General features: G+C 38.0%; 2 protein-coding genes across 3 annotated transcripts in view; one reads left to right on the top strand and one right to left on the bottom strand.

The window, feature by feature from the left end:
* Window positions 1-15,272, bottom strand: part of Fur2 (furin-like protease 2) — a 348,856-nt gene that overhangs the window by 328,114 nt on the left and 5,470 nt on the right. For both annotated transcript variants that reach the window (XM_077419570.1, XM_077419571.1), the window contains exon 2: window positions 7,552-8,121. In XM_077419570.1, coding sequence (XP_077275696.1) covers window positions 7,552-7,731 — 180 coding nt within the window. In that variant the 5' untranslated portion in view covers window positions 7,732-8,121. The remainder of the gene's footprint in view (window positions 1-7,551; window positions 8,122-15,272) is intronic.
* Rps17 (ribosomal protein S17) overlaps window positions 1-15,272 on the top strand; it is a 209,348-nt gene that overhangs the window by 184,888 nt on the left and 9,188 nt on the right. The window lies entirely within an intron of this gene.

Consider the following 15,272-nt stretch of genomic DNA (forward strand, 5'->3'; position numbering starts at 1 on the left):
GGACACGAGTAATTAGGACTGAGAAGGAGGAGGAGGGTTTGTTAAATACTGAGGGGAAAAAATGCTTTCGCCAATTAACAATTAATTAATTTTTATGTATATTACGCATTATAAATTTTTTTTTATTTATGCGACAAATGCATCCGTAAGACACACGACACACCGAGGGGACTATTTATACGTGAAACACCCCGTACGTAAACTGACGTAAGCCTTAAGTGCGGTTATACACGTGGGAAAACCTCCGCGTATCCTTCCTTTCTCCGCAAGTGGCCTCGCCTTAATGCCTTAATGCAACGAGCAAGCATTTCTGGAGCAGACGAGTTTATATGTACCGTCGCGCGTCGCCGGTCAGAATCTAGCTGTGCTAAGATCTGTTCTTACTATCGTTCATAATGTCGTGCGATCGTATAATCTGACATACCGTGTTCGAGTTCAGGTCATCACGAAGAAGGGCATTCGACCTAACTTAGTTACGAGAGACAGACAGAGAGAGAATAATCGTGTTACCGACCCGCAGTCAATTCCGACGAGCTTAATTGCCTGTCTTGCGAAACAATTGATACCGCCGGCAGTTTGATTTCGCGATTATACGGGCTAGTATATTATGACACGCGTGTCAATAGCATGACCTCATTTCTCGAGTAATGCGTTCAATTTCCCCCCCAAGAGATCTAATGGCTTAATGTTAAAAGGATTTTTTGCAATTAAGCTCGAGAGTCTAGACCTTTATTTTCTAATTAAACGCATGGCTCCTAAACACATATACATATATTAAATTCTTTTATACTGCAAAATAAAGTCACATCGTTTCTCTCAACTTCATGAAAACAAAAGAAACATTAAATATGCATGAAATTCAAAACTGATCCCAATGCTATATATAAAATCTAAAAAAGTTGGCATTGTATATTAATAAAATTAAACACAAAAATCAGAAATAACGATAAACAAAATGTTAAATAATATACTTAAATAAGAATTAAATCACCAAACATGTGAGATTCGATTCAAATAGACGTGCAATGGCAATTTTTATGAACACGACGTTATGTTACCATAATTGCTCAAGGCATCCCTTCATAAATTAGAATTAAATAATCGTGACAAATAATGACCTTCCATCAAGTTTTTATTCTAAAGACACGTCACATTTGCAAATTTTTCAGAAAAAACAATTAGAAACAAGGAAAAACATACAACGTTTTTAAGAGTCTGTACGCGACAGAAAAAATTCATGGTTGACAGGAAATCGCGATAAAAGATTCAAGTTCCGCGCTTAATTTCAGAGGTGGCGAGAGGAAGAGAAAGAGAGAAAGACACATACAGATGAGTCGGGTGGGATGCTCGTGATATGCCCGCCGCAGAGCTGATGAGAAGAGTAATCGCGTTATGAGTTTTTACATCGCTGTTATGAACAGAGAATGGAATAAAACGTTATGAATAGTTCAAATACATATAGTTCAATGATATAATTTATATAAAATTTTCATAAGTAGAAATATGCGATGTGTATATTATAGAATAAAAATTTAAGCCAGCGAGACGATTTATATAATTTTCTCCATTTTTCTTATACTCCTTTTTTAAACAAGTTTTAAATGTCTATGTGCAAATGTTTTCAAAATTTATAGTCTGCAGTAAAAATTTTACATAATTTTTACTTGTTGAATATTTTAAAGTTTTTCGCTTCGTATATAAGAATTCAAAAAAACTAAAGGAGTTATTAATTAGAAGATTATTATCGAATTAAATTATAAAAACATTTTTCTTAGAAAACTGAATTTTCTGTAGAGCGCAGTTCTGGATTTCTTGGGTATCCTTGCACTTTGCAAGATTACCGTGAGACCAGTTAGCTTTTGACAGTATACGTATTCGTCGTTCTCCACGTCGAATCACATATTGACGTTTATCCGTTCCGGTGTCGATGATGAGATTAGATGCTCCGTTATGGGCAATGCTGCATGGTCGTGCTACGAGATCATAGACGGGGAAAGGGTGTCGATCATGTCGAACACAGGTTGGGGGAAAGAGGCAGGCAGGGAACTCAATCTAACGAGACAGATTGGATGGCGGCACTGCCGGAGGGTTCTCTAACGTTATTGTTTTGTATCAGAAATGGCTATTTGACGTAGGATGTTCTTCACAGTTTAGAGTGATAATAATACGTGAGTAAATAAGAGTCATCATAAATTAAGATTAATTCGCGCAACCAATGCACGTTAAGATCTATTTTAATTTACAACCCAACGGAATATAATATATTATCTACAGAGTTATTGTATGTCACATCGTGTCACTTATTATTACGCTAAAGCAGATTAATACAAATTAATCAATTAAATGATTATAATAAATTATTTCTAGATAGAATAATATTCTAATAAGAATTAATATCAATGATGTGTGAAATATGTATATTATCTCAATTAGTATAACTCTAGAAGTCAAACCGACAAACCTCGGATTTTTTAAATTAAATTTAGATTTTTCTTCGGTTTGAAATTTCGTTCTTTTTTTAAAAAAAAATTAAAAAAAATTTGCGAATTAAAAGTAATTGGAGGCAAATAGATTGGCAAACATTTAAAATATTCATAGATTAAATCTTTGCCGCAGAAAAGTTGAATTTGAATTGTCTATATAGGTATCTGTGGACGAAACTTTAATTGAAGTTTGAAAATACCTAGTATAATGTATAACGTAACTACCTTGCGTGTCGACGGCATCGTGTTGATCGGTTCTTAACGAATGCGACTCCGATTACTTTAGACTTTAGAGTAACGGACAGAGAAAGAATGATAGAGGTAATGCGTTTCGCTCCAGTTTCATTTTGCGCAACGTCGTTGTCTATGGGTAGATATGGAAAGTATGGCCGGTTTACCGCTGATAAGGTGGTTGATAAATACCGTACCGTGTATCCCGAAGTCGTGCATCGCTCGCGGTCAGGCAATGGCAAACGTGACAGAAACTTCGCATGCTAAATAGTCGTTTATATAGCTTGACATATTACTGCAAATACGGGTACGCTGACCGATATATGTGTACATATAAAATGTTTTGAAAATTGGACATGATAAAATTCATTTAGTAATCCGTAATCAATTCTTATCCCTTAACAAAAATTACCTGACTCGCCTTTGTCCATAATTTCTTAATATTCGATACTTAATATCTCGGTATTTGAATCCTTATAAGATTAAAATTAAAAAAATAGATGTTTTTGTTATTCTTAACAGCTTATAGAGTTATTACTTTCACATTTTTATTTAAAAAAAACTCGTCTTTCCTTAACTAAAATAGAAAATGTGTCACAGATGAATTTCATCTTTTAAGTTGAGTCACCTCCTATCTTCCAAATCACACAGATTGCTTTTTATTCCACGTTTCGGTTATTTCACATTTAAAATGTAAAAATGTCTCTTCGTAATATACAGCTTTGAAATATCAAGCAAACGACGTAACCGTAGTAACCGTATATATATATATACCGGGACACATATAAATATATATATTATATATATATATATATATGTATTATAAAATATTTCCTACCCATATGCTGACCACACAGGTTCTCTCGTCAAGACCAGATCTCTGTCAAGGTTCTCAGCCACGGTAAAACAATTGCGTAACTATACCCGAGTTGAAAGTGATGCAATAAAAACAGTAATTTTAGTAACAAACATATAAATTACGTATAATTGTAAAATATATATTTGGAGTAATACTGATATTTAAATCGGAGTTATTTGAGTACATCAAGAATCTAAATTGCATTACCGAGTAAATTGCATCAATTATTACTTAAGATCAAACGCGTTTAATTAAAAAACGTTTTATATTGAATTGTCATTGCACGAAGCTATTTATATATATATATATATATATATATATATATATGTTAAAAAAATATATGTTAAATATATATTAAATATTATATTTAACATGTGTGTAAATAGCTTCGTGCAATGCCAATTTTTTGCTGAAAACCGTTTACGTGCCGTTTTAAAAATAACTATCACAATTACATTTATGTCGTGTGTGCTCTTCTTATTCTTTTAATACTCTTCTGCCATCAATTTCAATGAAAATTCGCAAAAATTTGTACGATGTAATTGAGTCACCGTTTAGTTGCGAATGTACGGAAGAATTTCACCGGTTCTTTTTCACCGGTATATATTCACGCGCTTTCGCGTTTCCCCAGTCACGAGTAATAAACTTTTTATATCCAATCTGTGCCGAGAAGACTAGAGAGATCGGGCTCCTGTATATATTTTTCTTCGTGCTTTAATTTACTGGCGCAGCGAGAATTTTCGCTCAGCGGGTTTGACGACGCACTTACAAAATCTGATTCTACTAAATGAACGTGAGTAATCGAACCGAGTCGAATGTCGTTGCATGTAAAATGAGCGAGTTTCGCTGTACATGGTTATGCGATCCTGTCAGCGATATTCTCGATCTCGGCAGATAAGCGACAAAACGCGAGCAAAGCCCTTTCGCGTCGAACAACTATCTGCCGAATCTGGAATTTTATGGCGAGATAAATTGCAACAGTGTAAAAATTCTGAAAGATAACTAAGCGCTGGAAATGTGAAAAGAGGAAACGTTGTAAACGCAGGGTAAAGTTGTAAAGAGAACGCGTCTCTTCTGATAACTTATCACATTTGTATGAATAAAGCAGTAAAGCATTACAAGCCATCAAAAATAATACAATCTATTTTCATAGAAAACCATTTAACGATTAAAATTCTCTAAAGAGTTAAGGTGAAAAGATTGCCTTTGCTATTGTTTAATGAAAAAATGTTCGAAATACAATTGCAAGAATTATAGATATCTAATAAGATGCTTTTTTATTATTTATTTTAAAAGTCTCATAAAATGCGCGGCTCTTAATAATGCGAGAGGTAATTAACATTTAATTACCTCATTGTTAAAACAAAACGTTATTTCTTCATTCATTTTCAACTCTACTGGTTAAAACCGGTTTTAAAAATGTCCTCTAAAAAATTAGAAAATTATTATTTATAATCTAATTATGACAAAAATGTCATAATTAGAAAGTTCTTATCTCGGTTCTTATTAAAGCTGTGGTTTTAAATCGCCTTCTAATATGATGTAAAAATACTATTCCCCAGACTAGTTCATAGTAGAAATTTCATACGCAATATTTTTCCTTCGCGAAATCTTCTCCATATACGGACGCAGCAAGCAAACATCTATTGGTTCAACCTAGAGCACCATCGGCGCGATAAATGTCGAGGGAGCCGTTACTTCTCGTAGATAACAGTTGACGTTCCATATGAGAGCAGTATCGTTCTATCCCTCCTTTCGTTATTCTCCGCACATTCGTGGTAAGTGATTTTACGGAGAACGAGAAGAAACGTCAGTGAGTTAAAAAAGATGAATCGTGAGACAGAGGGGAGGAGAGAGGGACGACGCAATAATCGTCGTGCATCATCCAAGTAGCGTGTATCGGCGAGTAACGGTTGCATTTGTTAGGTCGCGGTAATAAACTTTTATCTCGCAACACCTATATGTATTCGCGGAGAGCGCTCTCCTCCCTTTTTCACCATTCTCGCTCCCCCACAGCAGTTTCTCTGTCCGGAACGCGAAACCGACCGGTTGATGCTGAGAGTAGTAGGAAGAACGGGATGGTAGTAAAGGATAGAAAGTGCGATGCGCGCGCGGTGAAAGGAGGGGTTTTGCCATCCGGTACGTCATCCCCCGACGAGATAAAAACTTTAGCGCTCGTTGTTGGAAAAATGTGGCCACCGCGTGGGATGGCGAAAAGAGAGAGAGAGAGAAAGAGAGCGATGGTAGAAACACCGCGAGAAAATCACAGAAACTACCGCGTTACGGCCACGAGTCCGAGAACGGACATGTCGTGTATCGCGCGGCGGAAACGACGTGTTTCACGGGTTGAGAAATTTTTTTTAATGTTACATTAGAGCGCACAACTATCGCAACTTAGTCGAGTTCGCGCGATTCTTTGCGAGAAGCGGATAAAAAGCGCGGAACTTCTGATGGCAAGCCCAAACTTCAACAATATACATCGCTTTTACAAAGTGCACGTTCCAATTAATAAAAATGGAAACGAGCGGATACGCGCAATTTAGACAAATTGGATTTGATTATAAGAATTTTATAACGATTCTTGAATGAATTTCCTTATGTTCGGTTGCCTATAATCAACTCAGAAATTGATATTTACAACAAAAATATAATTTTGACAACTCGTCATTACACAAAAAGTTTACAATTATTCTTTACATTATTTCTGAGGAAAAAGTTACTTTTATGTTTATTAAGTTTGCCTTTAGCATTTAAATAACTTTGCTTCTATCTTAACAGAATTTAATAGACAGAAATTGAATTAGAAATATCTTTTTTATTTACTTCCCAGAAATTCTATTTAGGATCGAGCATTCCTAGAGCTTGTTTGTCGCTCGATGTAGGGTAGATGATGACTCGAGGTATTTTAGCGCTAGGTGACATGTCGCTTAAGCGACAGGCGGAAAGAAGTTCGCCGAACTGTGCCGTTAATTTGTGATAAAATGTTGAACTCGCGTTTGACAATCGCTTCACCGCATGGCCTCGTATAATGTTTGCCATGTCCGAGCATGCGACGAGAGACAGAGGCGCATGCAAATTCGCGAAATCCAGCTATTATATATGTAAAGCGGATAGAGAGACCGTTGTTGGCAGGGTATCGGGATATTTTGCGAAATTCATCGACGTAGCAAATCGGAGAAAATTGTACAATATCGCGTATGATTTTATTGCATCAGACGTCAATAATTGGCCAAATCAACGCGGTAAATTGAGCATTAATTAAAAATGCGAAATAGTAATATAAATCATGTTCTTGATATAAGAGTTTCTTACAACGTAACTGTTTCATCGTATAAGCCTCTGTTGTATGACGTTTGTAACGAGCACGAAAAAAAAGATTATGTGAAAATTGAAAACTGAAAAATCTTCAGTTTCAAGACTTTCCGGATGTTAAGATCATTAGTGTCAGCAGTTTGCCGGAATGCGCGGGATCCTACCGGATTGCCACGATTTCGCAAGCAAATAACTATAACTTCGTAACAACAAACTCGATAAATTGGAGCCCGTGAAATTTCGCGCATAAGGGCGTTAATAAAGTTCCGCCTCATTTCCTACTTCGCTAATAAGTTTCGCCCAACTCGGCCAAAACGTTCTCCCGAGTTATCTGTCGGACAGACGAGTTATCTGGAGCAAATTGGACGTTACGACGAAGGGATGCAGTGGTGGGGGAAGAGGGAAATAGCCTAAAATTAAAACATAATCCGATCGACAGAGCGCGTTTCGCGCGTCGAACGTGTGGGAATCGAGTTCCGTGTGGCGCTCGAGTTAAGCTAATTTTGATTATCCTTCCGCGCCGTCGGCGGACGCCCTGCCCGTAATCGCGGGTATCAAATTTCTCGCTATACCTATATTACATTTCGCAAGGAGCGAGAGGGAGAACGCGCGCTTATTAGATTCGCCAGAATTTACCTTCCTCCTTCAAGAAATTGGCGGACTTACCTGTCCATGATTGTCGAACCCGTGCTCCTGGGCGATCTCGTCGGCAGTCTCCGGTCCGCTGGGCACGTAAACGGCGAACTGATTCGAATAGATCGGCACTGGTCGCGACCGCGGTCTCGGTTCGGATCTCGCACCAGCCAGCAGCGCGCACACAACCAACAACGTCACCCTGAAGATCATGTCGTCGACGGCGAATGACGACGACGAGTCCTACGATTATCCCGGACGGTATTTCCGGCACTGAAAAGCGCGCGCGACGTCGCGATCAATGCGTTGCGGATAAGAAGACGCGCGTTATGCACGACGAATTTTTGCGTTATCTCACGACCGGGCGAAATCGCGCGGACGACTCTTCGCGTGACGATTTCAATGCTCGACGAAACTCGGGAATCTCACGGTGGATTCGCGCCGCACTTCCCTCGAGAAAACGCGGTCGGGAACGACAAGAGTGAAAGACACGTCGCTGACGGATGAAGTCGTGTCGCAGTGAAAACGAGACGGCACTGCGCCGCGAGTTTCGCTCGTCGTCGTCGTCGTCGGCGAGACGTCGGTCCGCCGGCTAGTCTTATCCTGCAACACAAAAACAAGGAAAACCGCATCAGGTTAGAGCAGCGTTCAGTGTGCATTCGTGTCACGCGCGCGAAGTCGGAAGGACGCGGTAGGAATTCTTGCGGGCACGAGCGTTGTGATATTAATTGTCACCGAGGGGGGGGGGAGTTCGTTTTTCCTGCTTCTTGACGTGCGCGTCGCGGATTTGCATTACAATGTTTCGCTATGGACGTGCACGCGTCCGCGCGAATGTTTGCAAACTTCCTTCCTCTTCTGCTCCTCGCGCGCATTCGTCCTCCGTCTCTTCCTCTCTATTTCTCGTTTCCCGGATGAAGGAAAAAGGGATATAAAGACAGAGAAAGAGCGCCGGGAGAGCGACAGAGAAAGAGAGAGAGAGAGAGAGAGACGAAACCGAAAGCTCATGACACGTATTATTTAAATAACCGAATCCTTTTTGTTTGCGAAACGGTGACGTACGGTGATGCAATTGTTTTGCAAATAACCGAGTGCGTAATACCGGTTCGACACGCACTTACCCATTTAGCGCGACGCGCAAATAAACGATTATATCGCAACGAAACGCATTGGCACGATGGGATGATTATGATGGTGTTGGTGCGACCATCATGACAAAATACAACTGAACTTGCATAAGCGCATTCGCGGTAATCCTCGGTTAACCGCTTAATGGATGGCATTACAATGACAGATTCCATCGTCCATTTTCTCTATTCGCGGGTAATTAATAATGTTCGATATATATCTATTTTAATTAACTCATTTGGATCGATGTTACAACGCGCATGCAGTGCGGAGCCGCGTTTATTCCTTTTAGGAAAAAATTTTGTGGAATATTATAAAAGCCAGCGCGCACGCGCGACACGAGAAGCAAGTTCACGATATTTCGGTCTAAATCTAAAAATGATTTCGAACTCGTGACGGCAAAATTGGCCGTTACGGGATTGAATTGAATTCGGCAAGAGTAAGGAAGAGAATTAGAGTCGAACTTGCTGAAGCGCGTGGCAAAAGCTCCGACGATCAAATTTCGATTGTGAACCATACGATCGACTATACGTATCTATATAGTCGCTGTTGAAGTTCGGCAAGTAACTGGGTAGACTAGTAAGGCAAAAGGAGAAGTCTATTTCCACGGCAACTGTCGATAGTTACGGCGAAACGAGCGAAAGGCCGAACATGAGTTTGAAGTTAATCGAACTCTCTCACGAAACCGTTACCGTTCGTAATGATTCAGGAAATAGACTAAAATAGCTAACGGATACGATTTATTGGCGTTGTAATTAAAGAAATAAAAGGCGCTTCGGAAAGTTGGAACCAGATAATTACCTAATTAAGAAACCACAGAAAAACGCGAGAAATAGATAAACTTCATAGATGCTGCTTCGGAGCAAAATTTTGCAATAAAAAATAAATATTAATTGCAGCTACAAACGTGATTTATAATTTGTGGCAAAATTCTAGTTATAATTTTACGCATCAAATGTGCACACGCAATTACTTAATCGCAATTGTTGATTTAATTCCACGCGTCATATATTATATTCGTATTTATTTACAAGCAAACATGATCGTATAGATTCTCGTTTGTCAGAAAAAAATTACGATACTTTCGTTAGCGCTTATTCGTGTGTTCGTAACAGCATCACTCGCACCCGGCAAATTAATCCAGTACCCGTTGCCAGAAACCACGAATTAAATTTTTAAATAAAAACTCCGAATCTCTCTCCCGTTTTAAATTCGTTTATGGAAGTTCGCGAAAACGACAGTCGCCACATGGACCGCCGAAAAAGCGAGCCAACGACAAAATGGTGACAAAAAAGCAAACTCTCATAGCTGAATATAGCGACTAAAGTATAGAACATCTACCACCAAATTAGTTTCCTTATGTATAAATACATCTCCCGCATAAATACATCTCCCAGAAGATCAGTTCTCTCCTTGTACAGAGTAATTCTGCAACCGCGTGCGAAATAGCGAAACGCCTTGACAAATAGCGTCACATTATCGCATCTTGTGCCATCTTATCGTTCGCCGACTGTCCTCAGTGGCTCCAAAGTGAGTAATACAGCGAGCGAACATAAACAGGACGAATATTCGCGTTTATATTCGTGCCGCTTACCTAAACTCATTAAAGCCCGAACGTAAAACGCGAGACGACCCTTTTGACACGAGTCACGTCAGACGTCTTACTTCGATAATAAGCGAAATTTATTGGCATCGGTAAATGCTGCACATAATGTCGAAATAAATCGGATGTCAAATTAGATAGCATTTCATCGGGGATATTAAAGAGATTACGAGCTAGTTTATTTAATATATGAATTTTTTTAGACGATATGTATACGGCGCGTTCATCTGACGAATATTCGCGTCAATATAATAAAATTCGTCGTGGAAATGTGGCACATTTTGATTTGTGAAATATTCAAATGAACGAACGTCAAATGGATGCATTATCTGATATGGCTTTGGATAAACAAAATGAATAAAGCCGATCCGATTGAAATTTTTGTCATCGATATAGAAGCGAGATAAATGTGAAATGCGAAAAGTACGCGTTTATCACCTGTGTGAAGTTAGTCCCCCAATGTTGAAAAATCAAAAATTTTCATTTTGCAAACGTTTGCAGATCGGATGTCCACGAATGCCCCGTTGGAATTTTTTTTTGTCCTCCCCTAGTTCGATAGTTATAGAATTTGGAGGGGGAGGGCCTAACTTCACACAGATATACGTTTATCGATGAATCGTGCCTTTAAAGAAATTCTCTCAACTTTGAGAAGTTCTGCGGTTTGGAAGATATAAAAAAATGTAACACGTGCACGTGGAAGTTTGGGAAATTGGTATTTTCGATCGAAATATTTCATGAAGTTTACAATAGTTTACATAACAACATAACGCTGACTCGCTATTCATATCTTCATATCGTTCACCGTGTATCATCTTTAAGTGCGCTTCACGCCCCTATATCTCCTGATAAAATAAACTCGTGAACAAACTTTCACGAGTTTTAACAGGCCTAATTTTAAGATTTAGCTTTCAAGATAGCTCTGTGTCTATTTAAAAACGACTGTGTCTGGAAGAGCAACTGGAGCACATGATATTTGAACGAGTATGCGATCAACCTCGATAACGTCAAGACTTCATATACCATTTTTAGCACATGAAACACTGCTTCAGAGAAGCCTTTAAATCGCGTACATGTTCTTATCTACACACATATGTAAGTCGTATATATAAACTCTATATATAAATCGAATAAAATGCGATATTGACGCAAAAGCTAGAAAGAATTTCTACGATTGCATTGAGTCGCTTTATTAGTTTAAAAACAAAGAAAACAAAGTGAAACTTTTGCTTAAAAAAAAAAAATCTTGATACATTCAATCGATTATTGAAACTGTATACCGATAATTAATTAAAAACTCTCCTATAGCTTATCTCTCGGATTTTTAAATTGCTAACTGTTCGAAGTTCAGTTGTTAATTTGAAAAACTTCAACCAAACTTAAATTCAGTTCCTTAGTTTGGTAGTTAAAAAGGACGATAACCCATCGAGTATTCAATAAATGCTCGCCGTTAATTAAACGAAAAATTCCGTGCATGCATCGCGAACAAAAATATGCCGAGCACGTCTACGTGTTAGATACAAAGAATGCCGGTCGAGGCGCCAAACGCGATTCACGATCACGGGAGCGGAACGCGCGAGAGCGTCTTCTGTCATGTGCTATTTAAATTACAAGAACCACCTGCGCGACACTACCACCGGCAATTAAGGAGTTCGCGTACTTTGGTCGCCAACGGCGAAGAATATAAACTCATCCGGACGAAACTTTGGCTCGCTCCCGTGTTAATGTCCGCAGAAGTTAAATCCCGGATGAATACAGGTCAGTAATAAAGCGTTTCATGGTGAGGAAGCTGCGTTTGTCGAGGAAATATGGTCCAGCGAGACCAACGTGAGATTCTTGCCCGAAAGCAGGATCGCTCAGCTGTTAACTGTTTTAAACGCATCTCGCGTTATCGCCCCATTTCGTGTGTACACGATATGTTAACAACTTACAAGAGAATATTTAACTCGGCAACCAGACAATGAGCAGAAGCGCAAGCGTGTGCTCGTGGCGTATATATTGCAATAACAAAAATTAATACAATATTGTAAGGAGCGATTTGTTACAACCGGTGAAAAAATCTCGGGAATCCGTAAAAATTTATTATACCGGAAATGAAAGAGATATTGCACATCACGGTATACAACATGATACTTGCGTTCAGAGTATTTTGCAACAAGCGAAATTATTCACGCTACGCGTAGCGTAAACTTTAAGCGATTGTGTAAATATACTGATTCGAGATATTAATACATAGAAGATAAAACATATGCATGATTATTATAAAACGCGCAAGTAAATTTCCATAGAAATATGTATCGTAAACTCTCCTATAGGCAAGGTAACATTACATACAAAATAATATTTTAAGTAAAAAAATAATTAAAAGCTTCCAAAAAATTCTCAAAAGTTACTCTCTATCCTTAATACTTATAAAGATACTTTTAAGCTCAGTAAAGTTGGATTTAATAGCCGGACATAACAATTGCTCGCCGAGTGGAAAGAGTTAAAAGAAGCGTGTTCGCTTGCAACCAGGAAGTCGAGAGAAACGACAATGTCGGAGACGCTTGGCGTTTCCTAGCAATTATAAGCGTTTGTAATCTCCCAGTGCTCCGGTGAATTCTCAAGTCGCTCGTGAAAAAAAGTCGCGGATGAGATTTCTTCGGCGACAATGTCGAAGAGTAAAGAGGAGTAACACAATTCTCGCTCCCTTTGACTCTTCGCCCCCTTTCCCCCGCGCCACAGTAACCCCCTTTTCGAAGCGAGAAGGATCGTAATACCGCACGTACGCAGCCCGTATAGGATAAAAGCCACAGAGACTGAAACCGCGATACGAATAGCAAGTGTGATGTCATACATAACCCCGATATACGTACGTCGCGATGTACGTGCGTGTGTATATATACATGCGTGCGTCCTTTTCAGGGAGGAATCTTGCCATATGCGCGCATGCATGTCTGCTCACGTCGCGCACAGAATTACCGATGATGCTGCGGGTTAAGTGGAAAACAAAAATGCAAAAAAATTCTACGGTGCGTTAAGTGATTTAATGAGGATTGTAATTAAACTCATATATCCAACAAAGAGAATTTGTGGTGTGTTATATTAATTACGTAATGTTTCACTCACAATTTTTCAAACTTTTATTCTCGTACAATGTGTTTCTGTTTCATTTTATATATACCTATCTCACAATCATTTGTTGCACTAAAATTAAAAGCTATAAACTGTTAAATTAACTCTACAACCGTATATACACACCCTTCTTCAGCACCCACTAACGATATATGTGGGTCGTTTGCGTCCGCGTTATATTAAACAACCTAAAACTTTACCAAAAGTTCTGAAAAAATTCATAAGTGTATCTTGAAATCTTAACTACAAATTTAAACTATGAGTTTATCCAAACTACAAGTTTAAACACGCTAGGTAAATAAACCTTTGGAAAATACCATATAGTCAAAATGCCGAGGACGCAAATGACCTACGGTTGAAGGGTTAATGATATAATCTCATTTTTTATTTTCTTACCTCATCCTCAAGAAACATTTTCTCAAATTACTGTAAAATATTATCTATTTATTTATATACGTACTTTAAAAAAAACGCAAATTTTCTTTATTTTTTAAACTAAATTTCTAAAAAATATTTTATTTTTTGTTTATTCTTATTAAAATAATTTCGACTTTTACAGTATTTTATTGTAAATGTCCAAACTATATTTTTGATGCATATACTTGATGCGTGTATGAATTATAATAAAACTGTTCTAGAAGTAGATTAAGTCAAATCTCAATTCAATAATATATTAAATGCAATGTCAAATAAAATATTACATAATTAATTGATCTATATATGATCTATATATATTACTAATGACAAATTATACTTATTACATTTGTACTATATTCCAATCAATTTAATTTTTTGTTCCTTACTATTTCATAGATTTTTATTTGAACAGCAATAAGCATAAAATAATTTTTTATATTAATTCCAGTTTAAGTATACTGCGGACAAACATTTACTTTTTCAACAGAAGCATCAACAACGTTATACTTTTATACTACTCGTTATTCGCTTCGTTTATATTCAAACTACGAAATAGAAATTCCATTCATATATTTCTAAAGAATGAAAGGATGCTTTTAGTTGTAGTTTTCGAAAATAAATTGTTTCTTCTTTTCACGCGAAACATTGACCTGTTTTTTCTTATCGATCAACGATTTATACAGAAACGTAAGTAGAGAAAAATCTTTGTCATTATTTTGTACTTGAACGCAAGCCATTCGCGGCATTTGCGCTGCAATAAAAATGCGATCGAGGCCCCCATAATATTTCCGATCCATATTTTCAATCTTTCATTCTCGCTCGAAATCGAGACAAAGCGCACTACTTCAGAGCGTAAATATTTTCCCGCAAACGACGTGCGTAACTGTGCGCGTAGGACGGACGCGATCGCGGAAAAGTTGGGGGCGAGCTGGTTGTCCGGGGAAAAAAAATTGGGGAAAAACGTTACGAGTGCACATTCATACGCGTGCGATGCAAAACGCTTCCAACGTAAAAAATGAATTTTGCCTGACGTGAATTTGTATATGCGCTTTTGGGGGGAAAAAAAGCTTTCGAAAACAGACGCATCGGCGAAATGTATCCATTCGCGCGTGAAACATAGAACAATTAATTGCAACTAACCGTCATAACACCCATAGCGGATGACATAGCGTGCTCGTGTGCTACAGTCGGCAATAAACACGGTCGCCTGATGCTAAAATTCATTTTTTCCTCGTGATAAAAATACATTCACCGCTCTGACTACATCTGAGAATCGGGCTGCCGCAGTTTGCACGGCATACGAATATGAAATGCGATATATATATAAACACGGACTCGTATCGCGATGACATGGACGCAGCGATATTGGTCTTGAAAATTTTTCATAAAAATAAAAAATCTACTGACTTTGACGCATATTAAAATTCAGAAAGAGATCGAAATAGTTAAAAAATGCAGTATGAAAAAAAAACAGACTTTCGCGTGCACCATTTTTTTC

Source organism: Temnothorax americanus, unplaced genomic scaffold (genome assembly GCF_048541705.1).
Source record: "Temnothorax americanus isolate GAGA-0224 unplaced genomic scaffold, ASM4854170v1 Scaffold56, whole genome shotgun sequence".
Lineage (NCBI taxonomy): Eukaryota > Metazoa > Arthropoda > Insecta > Hymenoptera > Formicidae > Temnothorax > Temnothorax americanus.